At 40.3% G+C, this 16043-nt stretch overlaps 1 protein-coding gene and 1 long non-coding RNA gene across 6 annotated transcripts; one reads left to right on the forward strand and one right to left on the reverse strand.

The window, feature by feature from the left end:
• Positions 1-2029: 2029 nt before the first annotated feature.
• Positions 2030-10150, forward strand: LOC120699717 (uncharacterized AAA domain-containing protein C328.04-like). 5 transcript variants are annotated; one of them, XM_039983768.1, is made up of 27 exons: positions 2030-2261; positions 2361-2525; positions 3480-3596; positions 3682-3819; positions 3977-4109; positions 4204-4348; positions 4591-4706; positions 4852-4937; positions 5055-5145; positions 5236-5284; positions 5676-5824; positions 5916-5992; positions 6070-6231; positions 6443-6511; positions 6662-6766; positions 6858-6947; positions 7674-7749; positions 7836-7926; positions 8018-8087; positions 8161-8340; positions 8441-8563; positions 8654-8737; positions 8822-9006; positions 9086-9224; positions 9296-9355; positions 9436-9540; positions 9662-10150. In XM_039983768.1, the coding sequence occupies exons 1-27, from the start codon at positions 2112-2114 to the stop codon at positions 9773-9775; spliced, it is 3069 nt and encodes a 1022-aa protein (XP_039839702.1). In that variant the 5' UTR covers positions 2030-2111; the 3' UTR covers positions 9776-10150. The 5 variants fall into 5 exon arrangements, with proteins under 5 accessions (XP_039839702.1, XP_039839698.1, XP_039839701.1 ...); XM_039983764.1 differs by having other exon boundaries at positions 2031-2261; positions 4198-4348; XM_039983767.1 differs by having other exon boundaries at positions 2031-2261; positions 4198-4348; positions 5916-5986.
• Positions 10151-10662: 512 nt separating this feature from the next.
• LOC120699719 lies at positions 10663-13077 on the reverse strand. The gene is made up of 2 exons (XR_005685571.1): positions 12326-13077; positions 10663-11777 (listed from the first exon to the last, which is right to left on the reverse strand). It is a non-coding gene; the product is annotated as an uncharacterized LOC120699719 (long non-coding RNA).
• Between the last annotated feature and the right edge of the window lie 2966 nt (positions 13078-16043).

Raw genomic sequence — 16043 nt, forward strand, 5'->3', positions numbered from 1 at the left:
AATGTCATGTCATTTATTCCTCAGTCAGAATACAGACACACAAGATCCTTACAAATTAGAGAACTTGCACGATAAATGACTTATCAATATTGTTGTTCAAATTATGACGACACGGTTGTGGGCATGCAATGCTATCTACCCAGTTCTGAAACCTGACAAAATTCAGTTGCACATTATTCAACTATTCAGGTACTAGGAGGATCTTGTAAAATTCAGAAAGATCAGAATTGCTTCCACCCAATGGCGATTCAGACAGAGCTGATGTGGCCATATTCATGTATCCATTCAGTTGCTGAGAGTACTACCGGCTTTCATTCAACAATGCAGATGCATCTCGTCACAAATCCGGCCTCTTCCTTTCAGCTGAGAGTTGTTCGCTGAATTTGCATAGTGCAAGAAGGCTTTGTAGTTGTGTGCACGAACATTCAGTCTCATTCTTTGGTGTAGAACCTGAAGGATCTGAAGATGAGGAAGCAGCATGCCTGCACTTCCTCCTTGTGCCCCCCTCACTGGTGTGCTCGTTGCATGTCTTGCTGCTGCAGAGGAGAAGAATCCAGTATGCGTCGCTCAGCCACTCCTCTCACGCCTCCTTCATCAGCCAATGGAAGCACACATACTAAATATATATTAGCATCAAGAGTTGCTTCCCTTAGAGCAAGGATAATGGAGTCGCTGGCCTAGCGAGCGACTGGCGTTCCAGCTCACCACAGCTACCGAGATGTTGTAGTGGCGGGCCCCAACATCTTGAATGCTTTTTGTGTTGCATGGCCGCGTGAACCAGTAAGATTCGTGGGAGAGCACATACGCCTGCTTGCGCCGGCGACTCACAAGTCACAAGTCGCTCACCTCCTTCTCTCTCCTCTATTCTCTCTCCACCAGCTGTACTTTTTTCTGACGTGGAACCTGAGTCGCCTGCTTACTCAGCATCACTATACTTGCTCTTAGCATGGAATGCATTCTGACACCCAACAAAAGTTGAGTCAGCACCATTTATTAGGGAGCCTCATATGCTTGCTCCACGCATGGTGCTTCAGACGAAGCTGATGAGCTGCATGGGAGGTACTACATATGCTGCAATGTTCAATTATCAAACCATTCAATTAGTTTTATTAAAAATCATTCAGTTAAAGTTGGCATGCTCAGTAGTCAGTACAGGTGAAGTAGTAAGTAGAATACAAAGGGAAACAACAAAGATGATTACCATATAGAATGCATTCTGAAATCTGAAATAAATTCAGTGAGCAACATTTAGTAAGAAGCCTCATGACTCTTCACCAGATGAAAGCTGATGTGCCACACGGGATAAGGAATTAAGGATGCTGCCATTTATTAATGAGATTAAAAGGTTTTGGACTTTCATCCCAACATTAATTAATTTCTTGAATTGACTATTTTCATTAGATATGTTCGTTCTTATTTTCACACTATAATGTCTTGTTGAATACTTTGTTTATTGCACTATAAATCTTTTGTCGCCCGTAGCAACGCGCGGGCACTTACCTAGTCATTGTATAAACACAATCATTGTATAACACATTGTGATTATCTCAACTTGATTGTGTTACCATGATGTTTCTGCGAAATTTGCTAATAAACCATGTGCAAAAAATTTTTTTGAAGAAATAAACCATGTGCAATTAACTTTCAAGTTTGAGCAAGATTCACATGTGGAAAGAAAATACGTTTCCCAAGAAGGATGTTAAGCATGCACATTACCAATTACAATTGCAGACCATCAAATTGGTCAAAACCGGAATGAGTAACAATCCTCAAACATACACATCTGCTTTAAAGACACGAAAGCAGCGACCTATGACACTGACAGACGGATCCCCCATGTCAATAATACTCTGCTAACTCCATTTTATTTTCTTCATCGTCACATGAAAAAAAAAGCAAAAAGTTTTTGAACTCAAGAAAACTGGGGATGTTGCCACGTTGGGAAACCGACCTAAACAGACTTCTGACTAGTGGGCCCACCTCGCGACCTATAAAACCTCCTCTCTCCCCTTTCACCATTTTCCTCGTAGGAAAAAATTGAAAAAAAAAATCCTTCCATTCCTTTTCCGGAAAAAGCGTAACGAACTCCGGCGACCGGCCGCGTGCCCGTCATGGTGGAGACTCGCCGGGGGGGCTCCGCCGCAGCGGCGAACCCGGGCGGTGGTGGACGCGGCGGAGGGAACGCCGGCCGCGGCGGGAGCAAGCGCCCGGCGCCGTCGGCCTCCCCGTCCCCGGTGGCCTCGCCGACCAAGCGCGGAAAGGTGGGCGTGAGCTCCTCGCCTTCTCCTCCTCCCCTCAGCGAGAATGGAATCAATCCCGCGACTCGGTTGGGGCTGATGCGGATTGAATGGATGACGCAGGCGGGGGCGGAGGATGAGGCGCCCGAGCCGAAGGAGCGGCGGCCGCGGTGGTGGAAGAGTTCGGGGCCCTCGGAGGTGAATGGGACGGGGAAGCCGCCGTCGCCGCGGATGCAGGAGCAGCCTCCGCGGCGGCCGTGGGCGAGGTTGCTCGCGCAGTACCCACAGGTGCGTGTGCCTCGTGCGTGGGTGTTTGACTTCTTTGGTGATTCTGCTTTTGCCTCTCGATGGTTCTTCGGGGGGTTTTTGGCATCGTGGTCTTCGGCGTGGTGGTGAAGTCCAAACACAGCGACATTTGCGCAATTTCTTGATGGTTCTTTGTGGGTTTGGCTATTTGCAGTTCTTGTGCTATGCTAGATGTTGCTTCCGGTCAACTGCACGTGCTCTTGGGGTTTGTCAGGGTCTCAGGGACAGTGTGTCGCTCTGTGCAGTTTATTGCATGTTCTTGCAGTTCAGTTGTTAGGAATTTCGTTGTGATGTTGAGGGAATTAGGCTGTACACTGTAGTATAACTTTTAGTTCTTCCGCAACGGTATATGTAGTTGCTTTTGTGAGCATGTCTCTTCCGATTCACGATTGGCTTTGACATAATGACATGTGTTTTGTAGTTGAAGGAGATGCAACTCTCGGTTGAAAATACTGATAGTGTAAATGCAGATTACTCTTCGTTCTTGATATGCTTGCAGTTTAGTTTGCAACTAATTTTATAGTTTTCTGCGCATCGCTTAACGATTCTGATGTTATATGTCTGCTGTACGGTCGCTTTTCTGTGGCCATAATTATTAACATCATGGGCCGTTGGAACTCTTAAAATTATCACTTATGATTCGTATGAGGCTCCCAGTAGAAAGTCAATTCTCGGTGTGAAGACCAGAAGCAACTCTCTGTTTTTCTTGTAAAAAAAAAATTGGACAAAATATCTTCATGGGCTTCTCTGCATTTCAAGTGTGAATTAACCTGTAAGTTCATAATCAAGGTTCAGAAATCTTGAGCTACCCTTTTGTGGTTAATAATCAGCTAAAAGTTTCTCACCCTTTTAGCACTTTTGTGCCTGTTCCTTATCCAGTCATAATGCTCAAATTGTTCTTAACTGATATTGGATATCAACCTTATATGATTGCAGACTGCTCATGTTCTTATCTTTGGCGATAAAATTTCTGTTGGCAGATGTGACAACTGTCATATCTGTTTGGATGACCAAGCTGTTACCGGAAAGCTATGCATGTTGCGACATCTTCAGGTTTTTAAATGCTTCTGCAGTGTTAGAATGCAATTACATTATTTTGTTTCTTCGCTTGCATAAATAGTGTTTCTTTTTGTTCCAGCAAGGAGGTCCTTGTGAGTTAAAGGTCACAGGCCAAGGTTTGGTTGTAGTAAATGGAACACGCATCATCCCAGGTGCCAAAGTTCCCCTCAGAGGAGGGGATGAGGTTATGTTCGGTCGAGGTGCCAAGCATGCCTATGTATCCTTATTATCAAATTTTGCACCAACAAGTCTGTTTCATTCGTCTGTCCTGTCTTCATATATTTGATTGCTGATAGGTACTTCAGCAACTGTAGAATGAGCCAGATTTGTTAGTTTGATTTGCTATCCTGTAGTGATCCATAACCTGTGGGCAGATTTTTGAGCATCCTCTGAGGGATACTGAAGTTACTAATGCAGTGCTGATTGGTACTCAAAATTTAGCTGACACTGGGCCCACTATATTAGCATCTGGGTGTAACAATCTGAAGGAGCCGTTAGTAGAATCTGGTAAGTTTACAACTAATATGGTACAACCAGTAATGATATTGTAGGACCAACTTTATCTGAGGTCTGACTTAACTGGTGAATTCTGAAGCTCCAGAAAATCAGAGCGATTTCAGGTGTCCTAATCCACCAGTCACTTTACCTCCCAGCGGATGGCAAACCTTTAAGGATGGGCTGAAACAAGGAATTCTTAACCCAAAGGATATTGATGTAAACCTTGATCATTTCCCATATTATCTCAGGTCATATTCTAATTCTGGATAAATGTTTTGTGGATTCAGTTTTACAGCTACCTGCTATCTGCCAGTTTTTCCTCTTCATTCTATACTCCTACATCTGAACATTTTCCTGTTCTGATTTTTTGTTATCAGATCTCAATATTTTTTTGGCAAAATACTAGGACCAAGCAATTTGTCTGTATAGCTTTGGTGCTAAATTGTTCACCTTCTGTTTTCTACTCATTAATCTGTGCTCATTTTTGCAGTGAGAGTACAAAAGAGATACTCTTGTCATATGCACTCCCACACTTACAGAAGTTCGGGAAATCCTTACCAAAAATTCGATCTCTAAATCAGCGAATTCTATTATCTGGTCCATCAGGTAGTTTTTGCATTTGTTTATTTTATTACTTGATTGTGAAAAATTAATGTCCTGGAGTTTTGTTAAGCTGTTATGCCTGCCAGGCAATTATTTTGTGTTTTCTTTTCTGTACATCTCTAACTATTTGGCACAAACATGCTTCTAGGGTCTGAAATTTACCGGGAAAAACTGATAATGGCGCTTGCAAAGCATTTTGATGCTAGACTTCTCATACTTGATTCTCTTACGCTGGTTGGTGTAACTCACACATGAGTTCCCTTACTGATATGAAGTCAAAGTTACCGTATCTTTCAACTTCTCAATACATCAGAAGAAATATATAGATTATTGATTGATATATAATTCTAGCAGACATCTTCCAACGATGCCAAGCTGGATGATGCACCTTGTAGTTCAAGAGATATTGAGGGGACATCCAACATAAACACATTCAGAGAAGGTTCCAGTGACCTTTTCTCTTTTTTGTTTATTTTCTACTTATATTTTGCTCACACTTTAATTTAACCTTTACATATATGTCCTTATGCAGGGGATAGGGTCGAGTATATTGGTAATGGTTCCTTAAATTTGATACTAAGGTACTTTTATTGAGAACTATGCTTTCTTGTTTCTTTTAACCTAGCAATGATGTGTCTTAGATCCCTATTTATTCTTTGTGATTTGCATTTAATTCTGTGTGTTCTGAAGGTAGGGTTCATTTGTATCATGTAGATAACAAACACTGGAAGCCCTTGTCTTCTTGACCTTTGACAGTCTCGAAATCGGAATACCTTTGAAACTTTTTTCTAATATAAGTGAATGGAACACATAACGAAGCAATAGCATTTGGAAACTCAACATAAATGTGATTTCTGCTGACTATCCTTTTGAGATCATATTATTTCAGAAGTCATGTTGCATGAACTTAAATCGACATCATAGTTGATTAAATCGACGTCATGCGATTATAATTGTTTGGTTGATTCACAGGGGCCCTGCTTATGGTTCTCGAGGCAAAGTTGTGCTTGTGTTTGAAAAAAACCGGTTGTCTAAAGTTGGAGTTAGATTCGACTTTCCTATCACTTATGGTAATGATCTTGGAGGTTTGTGTGAGGAAAAACACGGCTTCTACTGTCATGGTTAGCCTGAAATTATTAAGCATGTGCACTTTAGTGACTTATTAATTCTCTTCTCGTCTTATATGTGATTTATCGTTTAACATTTCTGCAGCTGTTCAACTCCGTCTAGATTCTTCTGGTGGTGAAGAAGTTGATAGTGTTGCTTTGGGGAAGTTAATGGAGGTAGAGGTTGTTATAGATGATCAGTGTCTTTACAATTTATCTTCTTGCTGCTGGCAACAATATGGTTCGTGGATGCCTTTCAGGTCATTTCAGAAGAAAGCGAAAGCAGTAATTTGATTGTGTTACTCAAGGATGTAGAGTTATTAGCCAAATCTGGAGAATTACATGCATCATTGAGAAGTGACCTTCCACGTGGTGTTCTGATAATTGGGTCTCACACTCAGGCAGATAGCCGCAATGATCAGGTATAGCTGTGCACTTATTAGTAACAAAATGAATTTTATACCACAAGTTGTTAAGACAGAGGATAACATCGGACAAAATGCTTACATAGGTTGCAACCTGGTTATTTGGGATTGTATAATTTTTTAATTCACAAGTTGGTGTAAAGTTATATTCCCACACTTTCCCTCTTTCTATCAAAAATGCTAACATAGTGCTCTGGACTGCTTTTAGTCACATCCTGGAGGATTTCATGTTCCATGGATACTTAGTGGCAACCAGGCAGTACTTAACAATGTCCAGGTAACATTATCACCCATTTGCATTATTCTGTGGGTATATAACGTTTCATGACATTATTAAGACTTTTAGGCCTGTTATAGTATTTGCATTTGTAGTATTATCACTATCAATTAATATTTGATCCATCTTTTGAATGTTTCAAAAATGCAGAAAACCTTGGGAACTGGATCGCATGAGATAAGCAGGAGTGCTACAAATTCAGAGGAACATCTAAATAATCTATTCCCTAATAAAATTAGTATTAAACTTCCCCAGGTATTGTCATCCCTAAGCACTTCAGTTATCCATCATGCTTGTAGATAGTACTCTGTCTAACCTGGATGTTTTTTGTATGCTTTTCTGGCAGGATGAAGCACTGCTATCAGATTTGAAGAAACAACTACAACGTGACACTGAAACCCTTAAAGCTAAATCCAATGTTTTTAATATTCGTAAGGTAAGATGCAAGTAAGGCATTTCTTGATACATATTGAGTGGAACATTTTGTTGGAGCTAGCCAGGCACGTGCAAAATCTTGACACCATACACAGTGAATGTCGTTAGGTTGCTACAATTTTTAAAAAATAGAAATGTTTCCATTATGTATTGAGTTGTGAAACTATTTTTCTTCTAAATCGTAGTTTTAATGGCCTTCCAACTCTAGTCATATTTTTTAATTCCTCTTTTTATTAATGGCCTTCCAAATCAAGTCTTGGTTTCTTCTAAATATAACGAATGGTCAGCCATCAACTATCAGATTAATCGTGGACCATTTGATTAGATGTGGATCACTGGATGGATGAGATTAAAGTGGACCTGCCACACAAAAAATCTATGGTGCCTTTATAGTTTAGATTAGATGTAGGCTATGTCTATCATGACCCCCACATTTGTAGTATTAAAAGAATTTTGTGATACTGCATACTGTATCAAACTAATATATTCCTTTTGTTACTGACATATGTTCTTGAAATCTATTTCACTTTAACCCATTTTCTGTAATATCAAGATGAAATGGCCTTGGAATTTGAAGAAACACATGCTAGAATATTACTAGTCCCTGATAAGCTGATACCTTTTGGTCACATCTTTCAGCTGTGCTTTCCATCCCTGCTCAGAAGGTAGGACCTTGTGAGCAAATGTTTGCCAATGATATGGCTCTCACAATGTTTTGTCATTGTAGTTTCTGACCAGCAGAGAAATCGAATGCAATGATTTTCAAGAATTATCTATCAAAGATCGATTACTAACTAATGAAGGTAAGCTGTTTCTTCCAATGTTGCTCGTGGACCAATGTTTTTGTATAATGATATTGAAAATTTTACGTTGTTTCAATTTATTTTAGATGTCGATAAGATTCTCGGATCTGCTATTAGTCATCACCTTCAGCACAATAAACCCCCAACTGATGGCAAAATGATACTTCAAATTGAAAGGTAAAAATACAATGCTAATGTTGTATCACACCCCAATATAAACATGAAGCTGTCCTTTCTGTGGAATGCTAAATTAGTGTCGTGGATACAGCCTCAAGCATGGATTGGATATGTTACAGAACACACTTAGGGGAAGTAAGAGGTCAAAGAATACACAAAAGGTGACTTCTCCATTCCTCTATCTAGCTTGTTAAAATTCCCTGATACTCAAATATAGGTTTTTTTTTCTTTCAGGATGCAGTCACAGAGAATGACTTTGAAAAAGAAGTCCTTTCAAATGTTCTCTCACCTAATGACACTGGAATTACCTTTGAGGACATTGGAGCCCTGGACAATGTGAAAGAGACACTGAAGGAATTAGTTATGCTCCCTCTACAAAGGCCTGAACTGTTCAGCAAAGGGCAGCTAAGAAAGGTGCTCGCCTAATTTCGAAAGGGCAAAGCTGGCCTGACATATTTGTCTGCTAGTTATTAGTTACATTTGGAAGTGCTACCAACACATTTCTTTCTGGCAGCCTGTGAAGGGAATACTGCTCTTTGGACCTCCTGGAACAGGTAAAACAATGCTTGCAAAAGCGGTAGCTACTGAGTCAGGTGCAAACTTTATCAATGTATCAATGTCAATCATTACCTCAAAGGTACTGTTCAACAGCAGTTAGTGTTCAGTATTCACACCTTTGTCAGATGTGCGATTAACTCTGATGCAATTTATTTTATTTTTCCTTCAGGTGTTTGGAGAATCAGAGAAATATGTGAAGGCTGTTTTCTCTTTGGCTAGCAAAATATCTCCTGCAGTAATATTTGTTGATGAGGTGTGAGAGAAGCCGAGAAGATGGGTTGTTCATTGTTTAATACTGTTTAAGTGTGTTGTGCACTTAGTATAACACTTGTGACAGGTTGACAGTTTGCTAGCAAAGAGAGGAAGCGAAAGAGAGCACGAAGCAATGCGCAAGATTAAAAATGAATTTATGGTAAATTGGGATGGTTTGCGCACTAAAGAGCAAGAACGCGTACTTGTTCTTGGAGCCACAAATAGGCCATATGATCTTGATGATGCTGTTATTCGAAGGTTTCCTCGCAGGTAAGCTTCTATGATCCCCTGAACTAGATATATTTATTATATCCACTTCTTAACTCTTGGCACTGATTATTATTGACAGAATAATGGTGAGCCTTCCTGATGCATCGAATAGAGAGAAGATTTTGAAAGTCCTACTATCCAAAGAAACGTTGACACCAGATGTGGATCTTGAGTCAGTTGCCAATATGACTGAAGGATATTCAGGGAGTGATTTGAAGGTATGTTGGTGTGCCTTGTACTCCTCAGTAATGTGAAGGAGTTGGAAACTTATATCCTCTCTTCCCCGCAGAATCTCTGTATAACTGCGGCGTATTGCCCCATTCGTGAAATTCTTGAGAAGGAAAAGAAGGTGCACAGAATCTCCATCCTTTTTATGCCCCCCCCCCCTCTAAAACCCACACCTCCATACCTTTCGATTGTTTTATGCAGGAGAAGAGCTCGGCGATAGCTGAAGGTAGGCCTGAGCCTCCGTTGTATGGAAAGGAGGACGTTCGGCCACTTCAGATGGATGACTTGAAATTTGCGCTTGGCCAGGTGAAGGAATAATGTGTACCTATTTCTTCCATTCTATTGAACACTTTTGTTACCGACTAAAGTTCCTTATCCCTTAACTGCATGTTGGGCGCATGATAACCAGTTGATTGTTTCACTGTAGGTGTGTGCTAGCTTGTCACCTGATTCAGCATCCATAAACCAAATCGTACAGTGGAACAACGAGTTTGGAGATGGCGGATCAAGAAAGAAGGAAACACTGTCCTACTTCGTGTAGTTGAACATAGAGAACAAACAGCATGTGTACAGTTGCTATACCTCCCAAACTGGGCATGTCCTCCCAAGTCGCCATGCCCCAAATCAGTCGGGGTTTTTCTCTGCTACATACAGCAGCAGCTGCCTCTGACGCCCCCCTGTAATTAGCTTGATTAGCCTACTGAAGTACTCGTATCTGAGTGTCAGGATTGATATGATTTTTTGATATTCTAACCATCTATAATCATTGCCCCCCCTATACCTTACTTTCCTTCTTTTTACAACCTTTCTACTTCTGTTCTGCGAATTGGCTTAGGCCTTGTACATGTAAAGAACAGAGATAATGGGAATGTACATAAGAGATCGCCAATTGGTTTCAATTTGATTGATTATTTCAGTGATCGCCTTCACATATGTGATGGCCATATTGATTACAGACAAGCTTCTAATACATTTAATTTTATATCGTATAACACGACACGCACTAGTTGAGATTGTTGCTCTTCTCCTGCATGCTAGAGAAAAGATTGTTGTTCTCTTTCTGTAAACCTGTAGGTCTTGGGTTTGACTCCAACCGCATGGTAATTGCAGCAACTGAGAAGATCCCATGGTATAGCCTGACTAGCTCCAGCAGGTGCAGTTACTGACCAGTGGGCCAGTATAGTCGTCTAAATTTTTTGTAAATATTTTATTTTTTATGCCAATTTTTAGCTAACCTTTTAAGTTTTCCTGAAACTCCTGCAACAATGTATTGTAATGGTTCTAGAAATTCAGCCTCCGATGGTTCTAGCAATACAAGAACCATGACCATTGGTCCCCCTAACCATGTGTAACTCCACTAATTACTCCTTAAATTTTCATGCAAAGAAGATATTGGCACAACACAGTACATTGTGGGGTAGCAGAATCTCCGAGAACAAAAAATGTATTGATCTTATTATGATGGAGGATGAACACCTGTGCCCGTGCCTTGGTGTGACATGGTTGGGGGCAAACGAACAAAGGCCGGCAGGGTCCTCCGATCCTGCCGGGAACCTGAGTAAGCGATGCGCTCAAACATCCCCAGGGCTGGAGGAGGCGGCGTATGCTCTTCTCGCGGGAGGAAGATGGCCCTTCAGTGGAGGGTAAACTCGCAGGAGTTGGGGTTGAGGATCCTGCACATCATCTGTAACATCCCAGATGTTTCCACCAACTGGGAGGATACCAAAAACATTAAAGAAACACGTCTAGAAATTATTCAAAATTTCGACAAAATTTCCCCTGTAAATAGGACGTACTGGACAAGCAATTTATATAACAAAGTATCAAATAGCATACGAATAATGAGTAAGCATCACAGCCCATTCCAATAGTAAAATAAGTTGACCCGACCAACTATAAGACCGTCTCAACTGTGGAATGAATAAATCAACCCCGCTTAACCATGTATACTCTAAGAAACAACTAAGTTAATAAGCATGTGTAAATGAATGTATGTGCTCCTGTAGACCGTGCTACTCCCCATTCCCATGCATGCCGCAATCATTTAGTACCTAAAAACCAAACAAGCACAAGAGTGAGTAAAATACTCAGCAAGTACAATTCAGAACCAAAAGAACGACCGCAAGTATAAGAAAAGTGGAAAACCAAAATCAATGGAACAATAATGAAATAGTAGTTTCCGTCTAAAATGGACGTCACCTGAAACTTCCTTTGCATTTACCGGTAAAGCCGAATAAATGGGGCCAGCACTTATTCATAGGAACCTGAACAAGAACCAATTTGCACAACCGGTGTTTATTCAAACCCCCGGCACTTGAATAATATGTAAGAAAGCACATGCAACTTGAACTTTTGATCGAACCAAAAAATTATAGCATGAACTCGAAGAACCTGACATATGAAATAAAACCACCAAAAATATAACCCAAGGGGGTAGCAAGAAGACAATAAGCATATCCACAAAACAAGAGATTCGTCACTGCACTTGCCTTAACCTTGACGAAAACCCGGCGTATCGCTTTCGGCTCTAGAACTCTGCAAACCTGTTGAGTAATCCACGTTTAGGAACTAGCACAAGATACACGACTCTAAATTTTATTACGATAGCCGGAATTAATTTCCCCATCTAGTCTAATTTGGGTTTATCCAGAAATTCGACTACAAGCTGCTGGCTCACTGATCTGACCATAACTTTTTATTCTCTTAAGCAATTATAGCAAATAAATACATTTTAGATATCTCTAGAAAATATCCTACAACTTTCGCTTCGGTGGGCTGGGCAAACTCCACCTCTAACCAAGTCAAAACTATATAAATGTTTTCTGCGTGTGGATTTTCTAAATGGAACAGCAACACTGTTTTGATGATATCTCCTAAACCGCTAATCCGATTTCAATGAAACCAACACCATTAGAAAGATAATGAGAAAACCTACATTCTTCGTGTTGTTGAGAAATCAAAATTTTGGGCCAATTAATACCAGATTTAATGACAAAATTTCTGCACGAACCGAACGGGCCAGAAATCTTCAATTACAGATTGATTCATCCTAAATCCATATATGAGGTTCAGGAGACTAATTGAGGATTACCTTAACCCAGAAATCAAGGTTTTGTAAAGAAATTTGATGGATCTTGCAAGGCCCAAATCTTTTCCCCTCCCTGTTTCTCTTTCCTCTCGCTGCTGGCTGCCTGGCACTCCTCACCCTAGCGTGAATGCAGCAGGGGATTAATCCAGCATCCCTGTCTGACAAGGAGCAGGGCAACCGCACGGATGGAAACTAGGGCGGCGGCGTTGGAGAGGCGTCGGCAAGGAGAAATAGGATGGGCAGGCAGCAGCGGCGCTGGAATAGGAGGCGGCGATGGAGTAGGGGTCGGGCACAAGAGATGGCGAGAAAGATCAGGAAACATAAACCTAATGCGTATCCAATGGTCTAGATTCATCGGCTCACCACCAATTCACCCGTTATCCAAACTTGGTATGTGAGTAGTAAAACGGATTCGTTTCGACGAGCTCTACGCAACCATGGTCTCTGATCATCCCACCAATGATTCAAAAAGTCAATTTTTTGGTCAACTCTCTAATCTTCCAAAAAAAATCTGAATAAATATTACATCATCTCCGCCACGCATCGGGTCAGCCACCGCCGCCGGGAGTCCTACGGGCAGTAGCAGGAGGAGAAGGGCCGCCGCCATGGCAGAGGCAGAAGCACCGGTGGTGTTCTGTCGTCCAGCCATGGCTGTTCTTGGCTTGAAGCAGTTCTCCATTCTCGCTCATCTGTGCTGCGCAATCTATATAATCACACAGGACAGGGCTCGTGATGTGCTTGGAGCTGGTGGTGGGTGGACGATCGAGCTGGCAAAATTGAAATCCTGCTGGATGACGGGTTCCAATTGATATGTATGTGATGACGACTGTGCTGACCTAGTTTGGGGAATGGCTAAAAATAACCTTTATTTATTTGCATTTGCAAAGGGAAAGAGATTATTACGTTGATAATGGAAGGATATTCTACCATGATATGATTATCCGACGTGCTAGCGCCCGGACGTCCGACAGGAACTTTTCTATCGGACACTCCGTTGCAACAAGATATCTGTAACATCGAAAATATATAGGTGTAACACTGAAAAATATAAAAAAAACTAATTAAGTCGTTTCACTTTCGGATACAAAAATTCCCGCCGCAACATGAACACCATGTTTCATGCAACATTCACCGTGAAACATGCAGAAATAATAGTTGCCACAGCGAGAATCAATAATTGAAACATATGTCGGAGCGTCTGATACGTCTGTCTTAGCATTTCCGTATGACTATTTACCGGACAATAGATGCATGTAATTGCTCAGGTTTTTAGTGCCTTCTCTAAAAAAGGGGGCGCAATGGTTTTGATTGGAAGCCTCGTAAGTTTTGCACCTGTAAATAAGGTCTAGGAGTATTTGTTTTCTTGCAAAAAAGAGAGAGGTGTATTTGGTTTCAGTTTTCAGCCTCAGATTGGAGAGAACATTTGCTTGCTACCTGGCACCGCAAGGAGTTAAAAAAATTCCCTAAAAAAAGGAGTTAAAAAACACCTTACCAGCAAAACAGGTGTTCAAATTGGATGTCAAGTATTTCTTTGTATATATGTATCCAAGCTTTGTTCAGCTGGTGTTTTTCTCTAGAATGGATGCCATGGGCAACCAATTAAGAGTAGCAAAATGATCTTGCAATTAATTTAACTCTCTTGATAAGAGATTCGGCAAATCCATTTTGTGTATGTACGTACGGTACAGAATGTTCCACATTAATGCTTAGAGCCATACAATAGTCATTGAAGGATTTTGAGAAAAACTCAGCGGCATTATCCATCTTGATGGATTTTATTGGATTATCCGGATAATGTGCTCTTAATTTAATAATTTGAGCAATGAACCTTGCGAAAGCATGATATCTAGTGGAGAATAAACATATGTGGGGCCAGCTTGTTGATACATCAATAAATATCATGAAGTACCTAAATGACCTAGTTAATGGATGAATAGGACCACAAATATCTCCTTGAATGCATTCAAGAAATGTTAGTGGTTCAACCTTTATCTTAAGATAAGAGGGTCTTAAGATTAATTTCCCCGTGACACATGCGGTGCACACAAAATCTGAAGGTTTGGGAAATTTTGAAATATTCATGTGATGACCAAGTGAATTGTTGATATTTTTTTCGCATCATCCCAATTTCAGGATGCCCTAGGTGACCATGCCAAGTCTTGAAGATATCAATGTTTTAAAATTATCTTATATGCACCATGTTGTATGGGTTTGATGTATGTGTAACAATCCTGATGATATTGAAGGAATTTTCTCAAGCTCTTGCTTATTATATCCATTGTTTTTTTATGAATAGATATTCATCCTTGTTGTCATTATGTGTTTCGATATGGAAACCATTACGACGGATATCTTTGTAACTCAATAGGGTACGACTTACGAGTTGAATCGGGATACAAGAATGCATCATCGATCAGTAGTTGAATACCTATAGGGAGAACTAATGTAGCTTGACCTGAATCCACAATCATGATATTGCGACCAACAATAGTCATGATATTTCCTTTACTCTTAGTGAGAGATTGGAAATATTTAATTTCCCTGAGTATTGTATTAGTGGTAGCACTAACCACTAAAAAAATTTATTCCTTCATTAGGATTGTTCCCATGGTATAATCAAGTATCATATGTCTTATAATACTTGCAACAACAATTATTTACAACACAATATAATAATACATGAGCATGGCTACTAAAGATAAATATTTTGGGGGACCAAGGAGACTAGTTCATGTCTCCAAACATGCCGTTGGATTGCAAATCCATGAGCATATCGTTAGTGTTGAATAATCGTCCAACTGCGGTGGGATCTTCCAATTGTCGTGTTCCGTAAGAACATCTTCATTGTGTTCCGTAAGAACATCTTTGGATCAACTGGTGTTAGTAAGTCGAGTAGTGAAGTGAGCTTCAAACTTCTCACCTTGAACTTGCTTACCAATAGATTTCTGGTATAATTTAACCAAATGCCTGGGAATGTGGCACCTCCTGGTGTTGTGGTTGTGACAACCATACTTTTGACAAACTTGAGAGTTGTCTTTGAGTGCTTTTCCCTTTGTTATGACCTTTTCTTGCCTTGTAATTCTGCATGTTATTGTTCTATTTCCCCTTAAAATTCTATTTTTATTTCTTGCTATCAAATTTCTTTTGAGTGTTCTGACTATTGTAGTTAACTTCACGCAAAGGTGATATGCCCACGGGGCATATTTGATGATTCTTTGTTTAAGAGGTCATTATATTTTTTCTGCCTGGAGTAAATCGTATATCAAGTCAGAATATGTGATATAGTTGTGGACGGTATTGCTGTTGCAATAACATATTTGCGGGGAGAAATGTAGACAAAGTCTGTTCAATCTTTTATGCATCATCTAGAATCGATGCTTGGAACAAATCTTGTGTAGTGCGGAATTGTCTTCTCGTAGAATTATAGCTTGCTATTGATTATAGCACTCTTTACTCTTTAAGTGAAACCTAAAGATTTTTAGGATCTTGTTCCATCATGTATTCATTCTTAAGATCAGACTGAAGATGGTGCCTTAGAAAATGCAAGGTCCTAAACTTGACTGCTCATGAACTTTTCGATTAGGTTCATTAATTACATTAATGAAACTTTTTGTTGATAGCATTATTTTCACATTCATAGCCCAAGTCAGATAGTTGCTACCATATGCTGCAAGTTCAATTTAATCTTTATTGACTAGATGAGCTAGTTTCCTATATGAAG

Source organism: Panicum virgatum, chromosome 3K (assembly GCF_016808335.1).
Source record: "Panicum virgatum strain AP13 chromosome 3K, P.virgatum_v5, whole genome shotgun sequence".
In the NCBI taxonomy this organism is placed as follows: Eukaryota; Viridiplantae; Streptophyta; class Magnoliopsida; order Poales; family Poaceae; genus Panicum; species Panicum virgatum.